The sequence below is a fragment of the Phyllopteryx taeniolatus genome, chromosome 7, assembly GCF_024500385.1.
Source record: "Phyllopteryx taeniolatus isolate TA_2022b chromosome 7, UOR_Ptae_1.2, whole genome shotgun sequence".
Taxonomy (NCBI): Eukaryota; Metazoa; Chordata; class Actinopteri; order Syngnathiformes; family Syngnathidae; genus Phyllopteryx; species Phyllopteryx taeniolatus.
This window is the reverse complement of record NC_084508.1, coordinates 28,414,049-28,431,955: the sequence shown is the minus strand read 5'-3', so window position 1 is coordinate 28,431,955 and position 17,907 is coordinate 28,414,049. Positions and strand designations below refer to the sequence as shown.

Below are 17,907 nucleotides of genomic sequence, written 5' to 3'. Positions count from 1 at the left end.
AACTCATACATTTGGTAATTCACCAAACTGCTTGAGGATACAAAGAACATGGCTGGAAAAAGTCACTGTTTAAAACACATGGCAAGGCAAATTTATTTATATCGTGCATTTCGTGTACAAGGTAAGTCAACGTGCTTTACATGATTAAAAACATTTGAAAACAAAGTAGAAAAAAATTAAAAGACCTCTTGAAAAAAAATGTCGTACAGGGCAAGAGAAATCATTTAAGAAATGGAAATACTCTAAAATGCCCAATCATAAGCATGAGAAAAAAATAATAGTTTTTAGCCTGAACTTAAAAATCTTGACACAGGGGGTTGACTTCACTTCTCTTGGCAGCTTATTCCATTTGTGTGCAGCATAACAGCGAAATGCTGCAACACTTATTTTGCTTTGGACTCTGTGCTCCACTATCTGACCTGAGTCTGTAGATCTTAGAGCCCTATTGGTTTTACAATCCATAAGCATTTCTTTCATGTTTTGAAGACCTAAACTATTTACTCATTTCTAGACCAGTACCAGAACTTTGAAGTCAATTCTATAGCTGACTGGGAGCCAATGTAGAGACTTTAGAACTGGAGCAGTGTGTTCTGATCTCATAGTTCTGGTCAGAACCCGAGCTGCAGCTGTTTAATGCTCTTTTCGGGGAGTTCAGTCAAAAAACCATTACAATAGTCAAGTCGACTTGAGATAAAAGCATGGATGAGCTTCTCCTGGTCTACTTGGAACATGCAAGCCTTCACTAGATATGTTCTTCAGCTGGTAGAATGCTGTTTTACTGATGGATTTGATATGACTGCTGAAAGTCAGATTGGAATCTATCAGCACACCAAGGTTTTGCACTTGGTCTGGGGTTTTTAAAGAGAGGTATTTCCTAACAGCAGCCTTCTTAACTGCCAAAAACAATTACCTCGGTTTCATTGAAGGAAATTTTGGTTCATCCATTTATTTGTTTTAGACAGTGACACAAGCCACAGTCCAAGTTTTATAAAACCAATCTTAAACCGATAAATAGCTAATGCACACGTAAAAACATCACCGCAGTGAATTCTACGTTCCCATAATGTTTTTTGCTAACTACATTGCCAGAACCGTCACAGTGAGAAACGTTGCCACTGCATAAGGCATGACATCGCCTGTTCCCACCACAGCCACATGGGCTGCTGTTCACTTTGCTGAAGCAGAGCACGAAGGCATACAGTTGGCCTTTGTAGAGTGTGTGGGTGGTGACCTCAAGTGGAAAAAGAAAATACCTGCACCTCAATAAAGTATCCCATATTGGCACTGGATTGCATATATGAAACAAAAATGTATACAATAATGAAAAAATTGAACGCTACATCACAGATGTCACATATTGCAGGTTTTTTCTGGAACGTACCACCCGCAAAAAATTATTTTTCTGAATTTTAAGATGAGCTACAATCAGAATGGGCAAAGCTAGGGAGGCTAACTGCTATTTTTGTCCACATCCAGCTTTTTCTGATACTCTCAGACCCACGCAGATCTATAAAGACTGTCGCCTTGTTGGCCAAACATTTGTTCTGCTCCACAGAGCAATATAGCTTGTTGACAGCAGCAGACGTGTGAGTCGAAAGTCCTTTGTTAATTGGCTGATTGAAAGACTTGATGCAAAAAAACATGATTAGAGATGAGAAGTAAACTAATTGGTTAAACCCCTATTGCCCAATAGTATATGTTATTATTATTATTGTATTTTAAATCTTTGAATTGTGGTGTTTTGCTTCATCACAAGAATTATAGCACTGGAACTAACAAGAAAATTGGTTTGCGTCAAGTACACTAACCAAGTACTGTATTAAATATTCAAAATATTAGATAATACGTAGATAATACTTTATCCTGTGAAAATTTATTGTAAACTCTATGTAGCAGTGTTGTTATTAATTACTTATATGGTTGTGTCATTAAAGTTGATGGAATGAGAACTAGTTTTAGATTAACACTTTTTTTACTTTGCCCATCCCCATAGTAGTCATGAAAAAGAAATGTCATCACTTAATCTTACGTAGTATCTGTTATCTTGGTTCCTGATTACTTTTCAGTCGTTCATCAACAATGACGAAATGTTTTCTTGTCTTTCTTTTTACGTGACTCTTGTGTTTAACATCTACAGTATATCATGCAAACATGCAGTCACTATTTAGTGTGTGGTACATTGATAAGGTCATGATACTTTAAATCAATTGATTGGCAAAAAAGATGAGTGACAAGGGTCTGAATGATCAACCTTATAAAAGCACTGTATCAGTCATAGATGTTATTATTCAATACTACGTGATGACCACATTGTCCTATCAGATTTTCAATGAACCTCCCCTACATTGAATACAACATTTTCTTAGCCAATCGGTCACAGTCCATGAGTACAAATCTGAACCAATCAGGGCTGGAGACAATCAGCGCTCAGGTGGGGTCATGAGCTGGGCGTAGTTTGGACATATAAACGTATGTTTAACATGATGACAACGTACAGCGAAACCTAATGCATTACAGAAACTATCCGAAGTAAGGAGTAAAAAAAATAAATAAAATAAAAATAAATAGGTGAGAATCAAGAACACATTACGATCAGTGTAGGAATCAACGGAAAGCTTAAAACAACACAGACATTGTCCCAACGAGTAAAAGAGCAAACCTAAGCGCTTCTCAGGCAAATCAGTTACAGTCGTTTCAAATAGGATGAAGCCGAATGAGAGGAAGGAGGCTTTGTTAGCCATCAAGGAAAACATTGAGATGGACTTGTTCTCTTCGGAAGAGTCCTCTGAGGTGCTCTCAACACAAGAGCTGGATGAAGAGAATTGCTTTTACCAGGTATGCGCTCACATTTACTGCCTTCAACAAGAAATTTAGCTGGAATACTCCAAACAGTCAGGTTTTAAATCGTTTCTACTGTGTTTGAAGTACAGCGGATAACCATTCATCACCGGAGCAAACTGGTGAGCTAGCATAACTTTTATCATTGGAGAAGCTAACTGCCTGACATTTGTTCGTGGGGTGGGCAAACTTTTCTGCCAAAGGTCCACAAAACGTAGAGAAGTGCCAGGTAATTTGTAGATTAATTTGAAGCGGGTTTAAATGTGTATATAATATTTGAATAACATAATTAATGTTCATTGTTTAATGCTGTAGTGTGTAATTAATTTGAAGTGATATAATTAAATGTAAGGGCGCGTTCGCGTAACGTCATCGTGCGCAATTATTGCGCATGCGCATTGCATTGAGTGGCACAAGTTCTATTCACTTCCATGTAATAGCGGTGGTATATTTGATCGGCAACTTTTAATTTCGGCCTACACAAAAGATTGAAAGTCTCTTGACGCATAGACGTGTTAATCATTCAGTTGTTGATTGGAAAATGTTCAGACGGCGAAACGTGTCGCGTATTTGCATATTATAAGACTCCTATCCATTGGTAATTTGTAGGCGATAGTAGGCCTACTATAAAAGGTAACGTATCACCAAAAGTAACGCAGGCATCTCAAGTATTTAAGAGTGGGGTGCAAGTTATCTAACATGGGATTTGTCTTTTGTCATTGCCTAGCTTTGTCCCAAATATCATTAAATATGAAAAATTTTATATCTAATATCGTAACAGTATGGTTCCACTTGTCACGTAATGTGGTTGCACGTCAGCTTTCATTAAGTGTTATGCGTCTTTGGGATGCCGTAAAATCTCTAAAAATCCTTCGTTGACAATCTTTATGACGACGCTACCATTTATTAATTAACGGAAATTAGTGTGATAACTGGGCGGCACGGTGGCCGACTGGTTAGAGCGTCAGCCTCACAGTTCTGAGGACCCGGGTTCAATCCCCGGCCCCGCCTGTGTGGAGTTTGCATGTTCTCCCCGTGCCTGCGTGGGTTTTCTCCGGGTACTCCGGTTTCCTCCCACATCCCAAAAACATGCATGAATTGGAGACTCTAAATTCCCCGTAGGCATGACTGTGAGTGCGAATGGTTGTTTGTTCCTATGTGCCCTGCGATTGGCTGGCAACCAGTTCAGGGTGTACCCCGCCTCCTGCCCGATGACAGCTGGGATAGGCTCCAGCACGCCCGCGACCCTAGTGAGGAGAAGCGGCTCAGAAAATGGATGGATGGATAGTGTGATAACTCGTGGCCGCCTATTGAATCCCATATGCTTTCTGCTAACCGAGACACAACGTGACCATTTGGTGACGACGTGACAAACGCTTGCATTTGTAAAATATATAGTATACATTGAATAGTTTCATCTTAACTAACCTAGTCTAGCGGGTAACTGCGAACATTAAGAGACACATATTGCAGCACTCCAAGCTGAATGCTCGGTGGGCCAGAATAAAGAACAAGGTGGGCTATATGTGGCCAGCAGGCCACACTTTGACCACCCCTGATTGATATAGTACCCAAATTGCATCCAACTGTCTTAAATACTTCTAATCATGTAAACCACATTGTGTATGAAATGTGCTATAAACTTCCCTCCCAACACAACTGCTTTTACAGTTTCAACTCATAATGATCTTGATATTTTTCCTTTTTGATGTCTGAGAACCTGGAGCATCCTTTGGTCTCTATTTGGGAGGAAGAGCTGACACCAGAGGGCCATGCTCAGCAAGATGGACTGCAGAACCCCAAACCCAGCACGGTGACTCCTGCTCAGGAAAATAAAAGCATTGAACGCCGTCCCCCTCCCCCTGTGTTCATGGATGACATAGAGATAGAAATGGAGGTAGGGTTCTATCAAGGATCACCACCTGCACAATGTAATTGGATGTGACATAAGAGCTGTATGAAAAATTCGGCCTTAAGGTCTATTCTGCATGCATTCATTGCAAAAACTAAATCTTGCCAAGAAACTGTGGCGCAAGTTTTATTTTTTTTTTGTTACAAGCAAAAAAATATATAAGTAAAAACCTGCCTGAAACAAGTGAAGTTAATCATGAAAACAGGTTTTTAAGAATCTTATTTTAAATAAGAACTGTCTAGGAATGAGATGTTTAAACTATAAAACAAATACCCCACAATTGTCATTGCATCACAATTATCACTTTAAATTGCTTAATGACGCTGCGTTATTAGCACAATTGTCATTGTATCAGCATTACCACATTACATGGACCCTTTCAGTACTCAATGACTCTCTGTTTTTATGTCCTAAATGTCATCGTGACTGTCTGATGTCATACTACAGTGGCTCAAGCTACCGGAGACAAATTCCTTGTGTGTTGTAATATACTTGGACATAAAAGATGATTCTGATTCATCCCCAATTGTTCTTGTAACAGATATCAAAGAATTATCTTACATAAGGCCATGGATGAGAAATATCTTGCTTCTCCAAATCTATTGCCATTGTCTCCACAGTTCACGTTCTTCCATATTGCTGCTGTTTTTTTTTTTCTGCTTCATACAATTTCAATCAGTAGGCTGACTTTTTTCTTTTTGTTATAATCCGCAGAGGTTGAAAAACGTAACAAGTCTATTTTGGAGTAAAAAGAGTAAAAAGTGGGACATGCAGGTGTCTGTGTTCAAATGTATGGAGCAACAGTAAAAAGTCAGCAGAAAAATAAATACTCAATTAAAATACAGATGCCTCAAAAATACTTTTTTTTTGTTTTGTTTTTTGTTTTTTAAAAGTACAGTGGTTAAGTGTTTGTACTACTCACCACTGATGTAGTTGGCATGTGTTGAACTGTACTGCATAATATTGAGAGAGGTGTTATATTTTTTTAACTACACGATTCAAAATATTAGAAAACCCTTCTCAGTATGATCCGGTGCAATTCTATACCACTGTAAACTGCAACCATAAAAATACATGTATCAAATTAATACTTCTCTGACTTGTTCAATCAAAAATTTAAAATTTCCATGTCTTTTTGAAAGGCATTAGTCATACAACTCTTCTTGTATTTGATATATCATTAGATTATGCCGGTGGTCATATTGTTGCGGCTGGTCGGTTTACGCGTGTATATTACATAGGATAGTAAACCATTTTATGCTGGCTGTCTATGTTCCTTTCCTGTCTAAGGTGATTCCTCCCCCCAGAAAGTCTGAGGCTAAGCTTGTGGAGGTCGTGACCACGGTAACACTCCTTACTTTTTTTTTTTTTTTAACATTATTGATGTTTGAACAGGATTAAAGAACTACACATGCTGTCCACTGAACATGCTTGCCTCCTCTCGATAAGATAAACACAACGGAGCACATGTGATTTAATCAATGCAAATTGTTTTTCACTCTTGTCTCTTTCACAACACGATTTGGCTCAGAAGTGAAACTCAAAATTAATTTGGAGATTTTTATTTCAAGCATAAATTCAATTGATTTCAATTGCATTGTGAAACTAATATGCGATTTTATTTAGATATTCAAACTGGATTTAGTATTGCCCTTTTATAGGGCAAAGAATTCTGTAAGTAAAATATTTAATAGCCATCCAAGGCCTCATTATAAGGTGAGTTCCTTCAGCCAGTCAGGGAGAAAGGGTAATGATAATATTGACAAAAGGATGAAATGAAGAAATGCATAACACTGGTATATCAAGACTATAAATGTTTGATTAGAGATTTTCATTATTTTAGCTGGGATTAAAAACAGTATAATGCTCAAACAAAGCAGTATTTAAAATTTGTATTGTTAAATATTTTAACGACTACCGAGTGTCCTATATAAAGTAAATGAGATGAGATTAAAGTAACGAATTGGGGGATTCTGCCATACCTTACCTTAAAGGAAAATATTTAGATCATTTTTAGGCATATTGAATATTTACAGAAACTATTGGTGATGATAAAAGTATTATAATTTTCCTATAACAACCCTATTCAAATTTTCTTGGAAGGTTGACACCAGCTTCAAAATGTCTCTTGCCATGGTGAGAAATGATCAAACCAACGTTAACTCCCTCTTGCAGACATTTCACACAGCCTCTTTAAACAAAGCAAGCCGAATGAAATGGAAGAGACTGACTCCAGAGCAGACTGGGTTGGTGGTCAAAGATGTGATCTGTTTACGGAGAGGCCACTACAGTGAAGAAATCATGAGGTGGGAAGATGAAAGAGTTGGTGTTTCTGTTCATCAATCTAATCAATATTAGGGACGCACAGTGGTTAGCCATGTCTCACAGTTGAGAGGTTCAACTCTGGGAGTTCCAGTCCTCGGAGTTTGTCCCACATTCAAAAGCATGTTGGATTAATTGCCAATGGGTGTGAGTTGTTATTTGTCTGTATGTGCCCTGGGAATGACTCGCAACCTTTCCAGTGTGAACCCCACCTCTCACCCAAAGTCCACTGTGATAGGCTCCAACTCACCTGCGGCCATAATAACGACAACCGTATAGTGAATGGATGGATGGATGGATGTATAGGTCAGTATTACTTCCTGTCTCCACAGAAACACTGCACCACAAGGCAAAGAGCAAGCAGCAATTTCAGCCATGGGAATGACTGCCAGGATCACCATTGACCGTGAATGGTCAGCCAAACAGATGGAGAGTCGGTTGGTGGTGCTTTTCCGAGGGCGAGTTGCAATACAGGCTGGACAAAGATTTTCTTTTACATATTTACAGGTGTGTCTTGTACTGGTTATCTTCCAGTGTGGGGATTTGTTTCTTCTTCATTTTTAATACTTTATTATTATGACTAATACATTGGACAAAAATAAAATGAGACTTTTTGTAAGGTCTTAGTTCATTTAAAATGTAAGGTTTATAAATATGTAGTCTTACCTTTGCAGTAATTTGATCATGTGTGAAGTTAAAAAGGAGATAAAATCCCATCATAAAATAATTGTTCTCCTCCAGATACTGTGCTGTAGTTTGATGTACAGGTTTGAAATTTTTCTCATACGTGAAATATTTTATTTACATAAAGTACATCGCTTCTTGAATTGATATACAGTAGCAATAATGTGTTTGTTTCTGTGGCTGAGCATGTTTTGCAGTGCATACAGGGGGTTCCGTTTGTCCCAGTCACCCCTTCAGAAGGCTGGACCGGAGCACAGGTCCTCAAAATCACAGGGCAAGGAGCTCTGTATATTGTCAGCCATCATGACAACCTGCAGGTGAACCGCAACTCCTCAATATCCTGTCCACACTATTTTTTTTTATCATTTGAATTTTTTTTATTTGTAATTTTATTTTATTGTCATTTATTTTTGTGTAAAGCCATGTATCATTATTTTTTACTTCCAGTGAGTAGAGTATTACCCCCAACAATGAATTGCATTTCAAGTGACTTGTGTTCATGTGCTCAGTTTTATCATATGTAATAGGCTACTCAATTCTTGTTTAAAATGTTTAACACAAAATTAAATCGGCTACTGTATCAATGCTCTCTTACCAGGCATCAAGTGATACAGTTGTGGTTGACGGGTAAGATTAGAACAGGGAAAAACAAAATAAACAGATCATACAGCTAAATTAGTTTGTGCTTAGGTATTCTTCTCGACTTCTTTCAGGAGACAATTATGTCTGGAGGAAGTTGGAGAGAGCTGCCCAGATGGAGATAATCTGCAGAAAAGATGGAGCCAGCCACACACTCAGGAGAGCATAGACGGCGCGAGTTTTATTTAAAACATATTTATAGAGCACTTTTCATACATTTAAAGTGCAACACAAAGTGCTTTACAGCGAAAGTAACGAAATAGACAAGAACCCACCGCTCCCATCCTCACATATAAACGCAAAACATGTGCACAGCCCAAAGTAATAACGCACACTGCACATATTGATTTAATAGTGTAGAAACATGACAAGGCACTGAGAACCCCGGTGAGGAAAGACAACCTGTGGGAGCCATTCACACAGAGAGGTGTCACAGCCGCAGGATGCCACTATAGAGACCATCATGACCCGGGTAGACTGGGATGGACTCCTCACTTTGCCCAGAGTCCCCCGAGCCCGGGGAAACTGCAGGATGACATCCCCACAGGCAGTCGTGATACCCTCAGCTCTTCCAAAGGTGCAGTGGCATAGAGGCTGAATGCAGCAGTTTTAATTACAAGGCCAGTGCCAGAGGACCTCAGGACCTGCGAGGGTTGATATGACAAAAGCATATCAGATAAATATGATGGCCCAAGATTGTTAAAACCTTTAAAAACTAGTAAAATAATCATGGAATCAATCCTAAAAGACACAGGGAGCCAATGCAGTGATCTTAAAACTGGTGCAATGTGTACCCACCCTCTCAAAAATTCAAAACTTGACATTGAGGATTTTGTAGAGCGTCACTCTCACTGAAATATCCTGAATATTCAGAAAAGCAACATTAGCAGCTACAGAAAAACATTCTAAAACATATTCACTCATAAAATGCATCTACTCTGATTGAAAATGTATTCTAAATTGTAGTTGGACCATATTTGAATAAATACACGTTACTTATAGGCTCCTGCTTCTGGATTCATGGATATTACTTATGGACCTGCATCATCATAATTCGTGGAGCAATTATTGTTCACCTATTCTTGAAGAAATAATCATGTCCTCAAGGGTTTGTCATGTCATTATGAGGCATGATGAAGCTCTCTGATTGTTTGTGTTTTCTGTATTTGAAATGTAATTTATATGAATGGATGCTGTCTAGTCTCTGCTATTTACGCAGTGAGTACTTATGGTGCCTTTTGTCAGTGTCGCGAAATACTAGCTCATTCAATACTGCTGACAGAAAAAACAACTTTTGCATCGATTTCCATGTAATGATGCCTACCTTACCCACATATATGGAAACTGAAATATGTTTGTCGACAAGCGTAGATCAGGCTGATTTATTACAATCAGAGAAATTGTGTATGGGGGGATTTTTACTGGAATTTTTAGTTGTAGTGTGACGAACCAATGTTTGGATTTTAAGTATCATTGAAGTGTTTTTAATTGTTCTTATCCATTCTGAGAGAAGTGTAAAATTAAACTTTTGAGTTGACCAGTAAAGTCTATGATTGTTAATTTGTGCAATAACCCATTTTATTGATGGTTAGAGGAGTTGGTGGGTTGAGGGTTGGGGATCTGGGATCCAAGAATGAACTAATTCAGTTCAAATTTCATTATTCAAAACTTTGAAATAAGTTCACCGTTCCAAAAGTGAACTACCTCAGTTCACCCCAACATGTTGCCAACAGGCTGGTCCCCTCAAAATAATGGCATTTAATTTCCTCATTGTTGCCACCCATTCAGTTAACACTACGTACCTACCATTTCAAAGAGATAAGAAAAAACTTTTAGCTTTTTTTTTTTTTATGAATTGAAACGAGACTTTTATCCTTAATGTGCTAACAAAAACACACACCACAGTATGACACGAGCGATGGTGAAAGGACATTAAATTTGCATTGTTGCAGCACTGGCTACTCTTATATTGCAAAATAATCAATTCCATATTATGACCGTGTGACTACACAGTGTTTTAACTAAAGCATTCTGATACAAATGTTCCTAGTAATCAATTTTTACAATGACAAACTACATTACAAGACAACCAAAGAACATATTCGCTCCCATTTATGCAATGTCCCTGAACGCACCTCGCGCGCACAGGCTGCCAAATACAGAGTACACAGCGATTGAAAAGTAACTCCCTTCTTTCAATTTCTTAACTATAATTCTGACAAGAAATGAACATGAGAAGTCTATTGTATGGAATTTTATTTAAAATTCGATATGGGCGCGATATGCGTGTACAGTGGGTACGGGAAGTATTCAGACCCCCTTAAATTTTTCACTTTTTTTTTTTATATATGATTTTAGCAAATGGCTGCTATATATATATATATAATATATATATATATGGTTACGCGGGCTTCCTTCCAATGAGATGCATTTTTACATTAACTGAAATTTCAAAATTTCCCATTGGTACAATTGTGAGTGGGAATGATTTGTTTGTCTATATGTGCCCTGTGATTGCCTGGAAAGTAGTGATGTAGTAGTAATCACTCTTCAGTTCTTCAGTTCCTCAATTCACTGAATTTATCACTGAGTTCACTTAAGTCCCTCCCCCACCTGTACAGCACTGCCTGACGCTGGCTGCTCATTAGTCATTCGCCGAAGTGAGTGACACTGCTAGGGAATCGCAAATCATATGGCAGTACGTTTAATGAAGTCCCGCCCCCGACTGCACGCTGGCTGCTCATTGGTCATTCGCTGAAGATTCAGAAGTGAGTGACCGAACGCTTCAACAGTTCCACTTCCGCTCCCAGCCGACTCTTGTCTCACGGCGGCCAAGCTAAAAGAACGAATAATTTCATAAACCGATTTGGTTCAGTTTGTTCACTAAAAAGATTCGTTCTTGCGAACGTAACAACACTACTGCCAAGCACTCTCGCCCAAAGTGAGCTGGATTAGGCTGCAGCTCATCTGCAACCTGAATGAAGACAAGCGCTATTGTAAACAATTTTAATTTTTTTTATTTTTTTTTTATTTGTGCTGCTTTCAGTAAAAGCTCCATTACCATCATGATTGATGGTCTGTCTCTGTCAAAGTTGAATCTGTAGGCTTTATTTACATGATGCATTGAAAACAGGCAGTGCTATTTACAGTGCCGTGAAAAAGTGTTGGTCCCATTCTCAAATTGTTATATTTTTGCATAGTTTCCCCATTTTAATGTTTCAAGATCATCAAAGATGTGTAAATATCAAACAAACATAACCCAAGTGAACTTAAGAGGCTGTTTGACTGTTGCTATGATGTTCTTTTTCTGAACTGCTATGCTACATTTACGCCAGAAGTAACTCGACACACACCTTCCAAAAAACTCAACTTTCATCTCGTCAATCCATATAATAATCTCCCAAAAATCGTGGGAATAAGTCTTTTTTTTTTTTTGCAAAAGAAAGACAAGCCTTAATGATGTTTTTGGTCAGAATTGGCTTTCACCTTGGAACTCTGCCATGAATGCCTTTTTCTGGCCAGTCTCTTCCTTATTGTTGTGTCAAGAACACTGACCTTAACTGAGGCAAGGGAGGCCTGCAGTTCTTTAGAGGTTGTCCTGACTTCTTCCTTTTCTCCTGGATGAGTCATTGCTGTTCTCTTGGGGTAATCTTTGTCGGCCGGCCACCCCTGGCAAGGTTCATCACTGTTCCATGTTTTTTCCGTTTGAGGATAGTGCCTCTCCCTGTGGTTCGCTGGAATCCTAACGCTTTGAACTAGCTTATTTGCTGGGCTAATAGCCTTTAGGATTCCCACCAGTAGCATCTACTGTCGGGTGGACCAGAAACAGCTGTCGACAAAAGTGTGCCCCGGGTAAAGTGGTCACATTGATTCGTAATGTATCCCAAAGGGAGGTTAGTATTCCAATTTCAAACTTTGATTCAAAACTATACTTTTATTGGAATTTTCTGGTTTAAGCAGGTTCATCACAGAAGGTTGGATGGAGGAGAGAAGCTGTCTCCATGAGGGGACGGTGGATGGATTAAAGCTTAGGAAGAAATGGTGCATGTCTCGTGGGATACAGAGTATGACCAATATAGGAATGTCTAATGCAATAATGTCGAGGAATTTCACATGATATGGTAGTAAGTACATAAGCATCACAATGACTCTTGAGTACGATATGATTGAGGGGAAATAATAATTAAAAAAAAAAAAAACATCCATTAACACCCCTGCAGAATTTATAATTCCTCAGTGGCAGATATATGGAAGTTGGCTTTAACAATAAAGATATAGTAACTATGGTATAATGAGTTATTATAGTATGTCGTCTACTATGTAGTAGATGACGCAGGCGTGTCTGAACTCTGGTCTAAAACATGTATAGGACTAAAAGGGAGGGAAGCGTGCCAAGACTCCACTGGTTTGTGGAGAAATCATGAGGGTCTCATAGTGGCACCCCCGGACTTTTTGGGTCTGTTAATTCATGAGGCGCATGGGCAGGCCCGTGGCGCAAGGGGCTTTTTGGGCACTATATTTGCCGGAACAAATTGACTATATTATAGGCAGATGTACCATATGTCTGAAAAACAATGTCAGGAGAGAGGTGATGACACCTACAGGTTACATTCCAACACCCAAAGGGCCAATGCGGGAACTACTAGTTGTGGACTTTTGTTGATATGGTAAAACCAATTGAGGGGAAAATATACTTGTTCTTGTATAAGACTGTTATCGAATAATCGAGGTGACCTTACTACATGGCTAAAGCTAACCTATAAGACCCATATAGTCGACCTGGTAGAAGAAAAAGGACGAGTTAGAGCCCCAGCTAAAGGGATAACTATTAAAGGAAGTAACGTTTCCTCTAAAGGCAGTAGACGGATTAAAGGTCCCTTAAAGTCTGATGTCAAAAGGAAAACTGTTGTTCTGACCTCTCAAGGTGAACACACAGCCAGCATAGCATCAGAGACCAGGCTAGTCGTGAATGAAAGGGACAAGGACTATTTTTTCAGGCCAGTGGGGTCATAAGAAGTAGCAAACTGATTTAGGGGATTTAAAGAACCGTCAAGCAAAATGGAAGGCATTGGATTTTTTTCCATGGTATGGAGGGAAATTTTTGGCTGATCACATTGATAATATAACGTACACTTTGCAGGGTTTTGCTAATGAAACGATTAAGGGATTTGAGCTTTTGTCGAATACACAGAGAAGCCATCGACTAACTTTGCTCAAACACGATATGGCACTTGACTACATTTTGCCCTTGACGCTTGTATGAAGTACTGTGAGATATCCATCTGACAATTTGTTGTATTATGTTTGCTTTTGTTGCGGCATACTGGCAGATGTTTGTAAGAATTTTTTTCCAATTTTTTTGCTTCCACAGTTGTATTTTTGTGGTTTCCACTGTTTTTGTTCATTTATTTTGATGATTGTATTATTCTGTTGTGTATGTTTTGTCATCCGTGTCCATTTCGTTGTCCTGGCTTTGTAAGCAGCTTCTATGACACTAAGGCTTGTTCAATAAATCGAATTAGCCCAAAAGCCAAGTGTCTCGAAGTCTTCATTCATTCCTGCCCAACGGAAACCGGTGTTCTCCCGGGAGACCATCGACTCAGAACCACAGGTGAAAAAAAATCCACCTCAATATCTGATATGAAGCACCTGCATGGCTGAATCAGGTGGGAGTGACTGACTTAAAGAGTGGAACTGTGCTGTGGTCAGTTGAAAAACACTGGGAGACCACACAGTGAACAATAGAACAGAACTGTGACAATCATGGTGTACTTGTTGGATAGCTTTAATATAGAATACATTCATACTGTATTTATATATTCAGGCCATCTAGAATGTCAAACCTCCAAAGACAATGTTTGATTGTGTCACTGAATGGAACGGTAAAGTAATTCAGTCATTACATTTCCTGCTTAGTGTAGGTATAGTATGTCAGTTGAGAATAAAAAACATCTGATGACTTTCACAAGAAAAACAGCATCCATGTGGTTATATATATATGCTGTATACAGTACCCTGGAGTCATATGTGTGAACATACAGTATGTGTTAAAATCTCCCTAGGTAGCAGGAGTGACAGGTTTTAATGGCCTTTTTTTTTTTTTTACTTCAGTAATGTTGATGGTGTAAGATGTTCCCCTCAGAAGCTCTTCTCTAAAAAACTAAAAGGACAAAGTAAAAATTGCAATAACTGTTTGTCACTATTGTACTAAAATGGTTTATGTTGCATATACTACATAGGAAAGCAACACATAAATTTCACTTACCGCTTCAACAAATTCAATGATGGTCTCATTGCTAATACCATCAACCACATTTAACTTCATCTTGAAATGGGCCAGAAACAAGGCACCTGCAGGGATTAAGGAAGCCAGAAGGAATGATTCGGAATTAAGATGCTATCCATTCTAAATAAGTATTTTTTTTATTTTTCCATATTATACACAAATGCTTTATATACAGTAAATACATTTTATACCTTTTTTTCCCCCTTTTTTCCAATGTTACGAACAGAGGTGGGTAGGAACGTGCTACATTTTGGACTGGTGAGAGTAGTTTTGACACAAACATACATTTTATTTTTACCTGAGTATTTATTTTAAGAAATGGTACTTTTACTCTGTTACATTGAGTTGCATTCTGTTTGCCATTTTTTTATCATATCTATTTAATAATTTATAATTTATTGATTCCGTGATTGATTTTTTTCACACAGAAAAGTCCCACAGTCTTCGCGGGCTCTCCAAAGTGTCTGATTCCATGAAGAATGGTGGAAGAAATCAAGAACCCCCTCGAAAAAAATGGAAGATACACCAGAATAGGACTCTGTAGTGACTATGGCTCGGTTGTCACCGCAAGCCCCCACCAACAAACTGTATTCTCCCAAGCCACCCCGCTGTGCGAGACTGCCACTAAAAGGATGCCTGGCGTATGTCAAGTGGACCCTAAATTAATTAGCAGGTCCCCTCAAAATCTTGGTTTACAGTCATCAAAGAGTCCTTATCTTCGTTTGAACTGACAGAACAACCAAAAGGTTGGGAGATCCTCTCCCCAATCGGAACAATTGCTGGGACACAGGCGACACCTGCTGGTGTTTGACTGTTACTGCAATGGGGAATGGAATAGTTTTCTTAAACTGAAGATAAGATGTATGTTGTGATATTTCACAAACTCTGCAGAAATATTCTAAATGTTTGCCTTCATGTCTGGTATCAACTTACAGGTCCAGCTGGAGATTTTAAGAACTGTTTGTCTTGATTTGAAGCCAAACAGCGTGAAATGTGATTGAATAACAAGCAATTGATCTGCCAAGACTAAAGTTGAAACAATCATTCTATGTGCTTGATCTAGGAGTAAGAGTACAAAGTTGGAAGTTTTTTAGATTAATATATGATTTTTAAACCCATTTTATGGGTCAAAATTGTAGACTAAAGTTGATGGGTGTGGTCTTCCTCCAGTCTCTATGTCTCTTGAACACGCCCCCTGGGTATTCGACCTTTGGCTCCCGCCTCTTCTCTTTTTTTTCTTTTCTTCTCGTGTCCTGCTTCTCTGCTGTCCTGGCTGGTTAATCTCGCCAGTCACGGCGTGGCTTCGGCCAACAATCTTCTTTTTCCGTTGTCCTCCGGCACCACCATGTGCGCGAGCGCCGGCCTCAGCCAAGCCAGCGGCACTTCTGATCAACATGCGGCTTCGATCGCTTTTCCTACCCGCGATCAGTCGGCGGAGCCTCAGCAAGCAACTACCGGCATCCCGTACCGGTCACGCACGCAGCTGAGAGCAAGAGCTGGGCCCGCCACAAGTTCAATCGGCAGGAAAGTTACGAGTGCACCCCTACGGGACAATTTATTTTCCTTTTTCCGCCTGTTTTTGTTTAATTTTTGTGCATCCTTTATCTTCAACCCAACCTGCCTCCGTGCTTCCCGAGACGACTGAGACAGACCACCCCAAAGACCCATGGATCTACGTTCGTGAGTAGTAGGACACCACAATCATTGCTAGAATGTGCAAAATTAGTGCCTTATAATTTTGGGGAAAATACTAGCTTCATACAAAGTTCCTACTTTGTACTCGCTCAACACGGTGCAACCTATTCACGCTCATTTTTAGTCCAGCAACACTCGGTCCTCTCTTCCCTTGTCGTTTGCCCTTAGTTTTCTTTCTGTAGTTGGGCCCCTCTGTGTGTTTCCCTATAGATTCCCTTGTAGAATTCATTAAATATTCTATAAAATTCCACTCTTTGTTGTGTTTTGTGTGTATTTTGAGTCTAATAAGGCAACCTCTGTAATCTAGGATTTGTATTTCGTAAAATGTAGCAACCTGTAGATTATGAGACTTGAGGAGATTATGAGGTTTCTCGTTGCTTTTCCTACATTTTACATATAAAAAAGAGACGTGGTGCCCTTTTCGAGACAAGGTTAGTTTGAGTCTGACTTTAAACGTCTATCGGACTAAACCGGAAGTGAACACCTTCGACGAATTTACTTCTTTAAGTTTTATCCAACGCCAATATACGCTACAACTCCCAATTCCAAGAGGCAGAACATCCCTGGCCTCACTTTAAGACCATGTTTACATTTCAGTGTACGAAAAATAACAGCTTCATAATGAACTGCCATCTGTCTGTCCAAACATGGAAATTTCAGCCGACAAAAGCTCGACGTCTAACTTGAAAAAGCACATTGTGGTAAGTTATAAATGATTTTGTTGTGCTTTACTTGTTTTGGTTGTGCTATGCTATCAGTTACCCTGTTTAACAGTCATTGACTCATACCTAGTAACGGTCTAACGTGCATCTTTTGGAGTTCGTGTTGTAGCCTCTCGCGCTCAGGCACTCACACACACAAACACACACTTACACAGACCCACACACATCATCTGTGGTTTTAGTGCAATTTAATTAAAATCTATCTATGTCACAGAATATTCCACTCTCATAGTGTGCTGTGGTGATGGCTCGATTTTAGTGGATATATTCCCTTTAGCCTCATTGGTATTTTTTTCTGTCAACAGAGGATTTACCCCAATAAACTGAAGTAGACCAATTTAATTGAATTCCAGAGAAAGTAGAAGTTATGCTTCCCTGAGGATCCTGAACCTTCTATGAAGAATGCAAAAATAAAAAAAATCGTTTACTGGCACTCCACAGCAGGTAACACAGGCAACGTTTGACAAGCTTTTGCTAAATTTTGTATATGAATCTAACTAACCTTTTTCTGTGGTTGAGAGACAATCTTTCAAGACCATGATAGAAACCTTGGAATGTAATTGTACAGTAATGACAAGGAGAACATTGTGCTGCAGAATACAGAAAGCTGCAAAAAAACATGAGCATAATTATCAAAACGTTTAGTGCCATGAGCCATGTTGTTACCACAACAAATTGCCAGACAACGTAGTTACGTAGGTGTCACCTGCCATAGGATTGACCACAACGTTCTCAAGAGGCACTCCGCTGCACTGGCTTGTAGACGTATGTAGCGGACACACTTGATGAACAGATGGCACCGACAATCC

The 17,907-nt window shown here is 39.1% G+C and overlaps 2 protein-coding genes across 7 annotated transcripts in view; one reads left to right on the top strand and one right to left on the bottom strand.

Moving 5' to 3' along the window:
* Nucleotides 1–2,421: 2,421 nt before the first annotated feature.
* On the top strand, nucleotides 2,422–9,932 carry LOC133481016 (uncharacterized). Of its 6 annotated transcripts, XM_061779865.1 has the most exons (10): nucleotides 2,422–2,835; nucleotides 2,931–2,960; nucleotides 4,556–4,735; nucleotides 6,041–6,094; nucleotides 6,926–7,056; nucleotides 7,405–7,579; nucleotides 7,814–7,839; nucleotides 7,954–8,073; nucleotides 8,355–8,383; nucleotides 8,470–9,932. In XM_061779865.1, the coding sequence occupies exons 1-10, from the start codon at nucleotides 2,704–2,706 to the stop codon at nucleotides 8,562–8,564; spliced, it is 972 nt and encodes a 323-aa protein (XP_061635849.1). In that variant the 5' UTR covers nucleotides 2,422–2,703; the 3' UTR covers nucleotides 8,565–9,932. The 6 variants fall into 6 exon arrangements, with proteins under 6 accessions (XP_061635849.1, XP_061635850.1, XP_061635847.1 ...); XM_061779866.1 differs by lacking the exon at nucleotides 7,814–7,839; XM_061779863.1 differs by lacking the exon at nucleotides 7,814–7,839 and having other exon boundaries at nucleotides 7,942–8,073.
* The window catches only part of LOC133480919 (mucin-2-like), a 36,779-nt gene continuing 27,758 nt past the window's right edge, over nucleotides 8,887–17,907 (bottom strand). The window contains exons 4-5 of the mRNA XM_061779641.1: nucleotides 14,661–14,746; nucleotides 8,887–9,039 (exon numbers count right to left, since the gene is read on the bottom strand). Of these exons, the coding sequence (XP_061635625.1) occupies nucleotides 8,887–9,039; nucleotides 14,661–14,746 (239 nt within the window). The remainder of the gene's footprint in view (nucleotides 9,040–14,660; nucleotides 14,747–17,907) is intronic.

Coding starts and splice junctions, on each gene's coding strand:
- LOC133481016 (XM_061779863.1), top strand. CDS start 2,704: ATGAAGCCGAATGAGAGGAAGGAGGCTTTGTTAGCCATCAAGGAAAAC. Junction 7,057..7,404: donor TACAGTGAAGAAATCATGAG/GTGGGAAGATGA, acceptor CTGTCTCCACAG/AAACACTGCACCACAAGGCA. Junction 8,074..8,354: donor GCCATCATGACAACCTGCAG/GTGAACCGCAAC, acceptor CTCTCTTACCAG/GCATCAAGTGATACAGTTGT.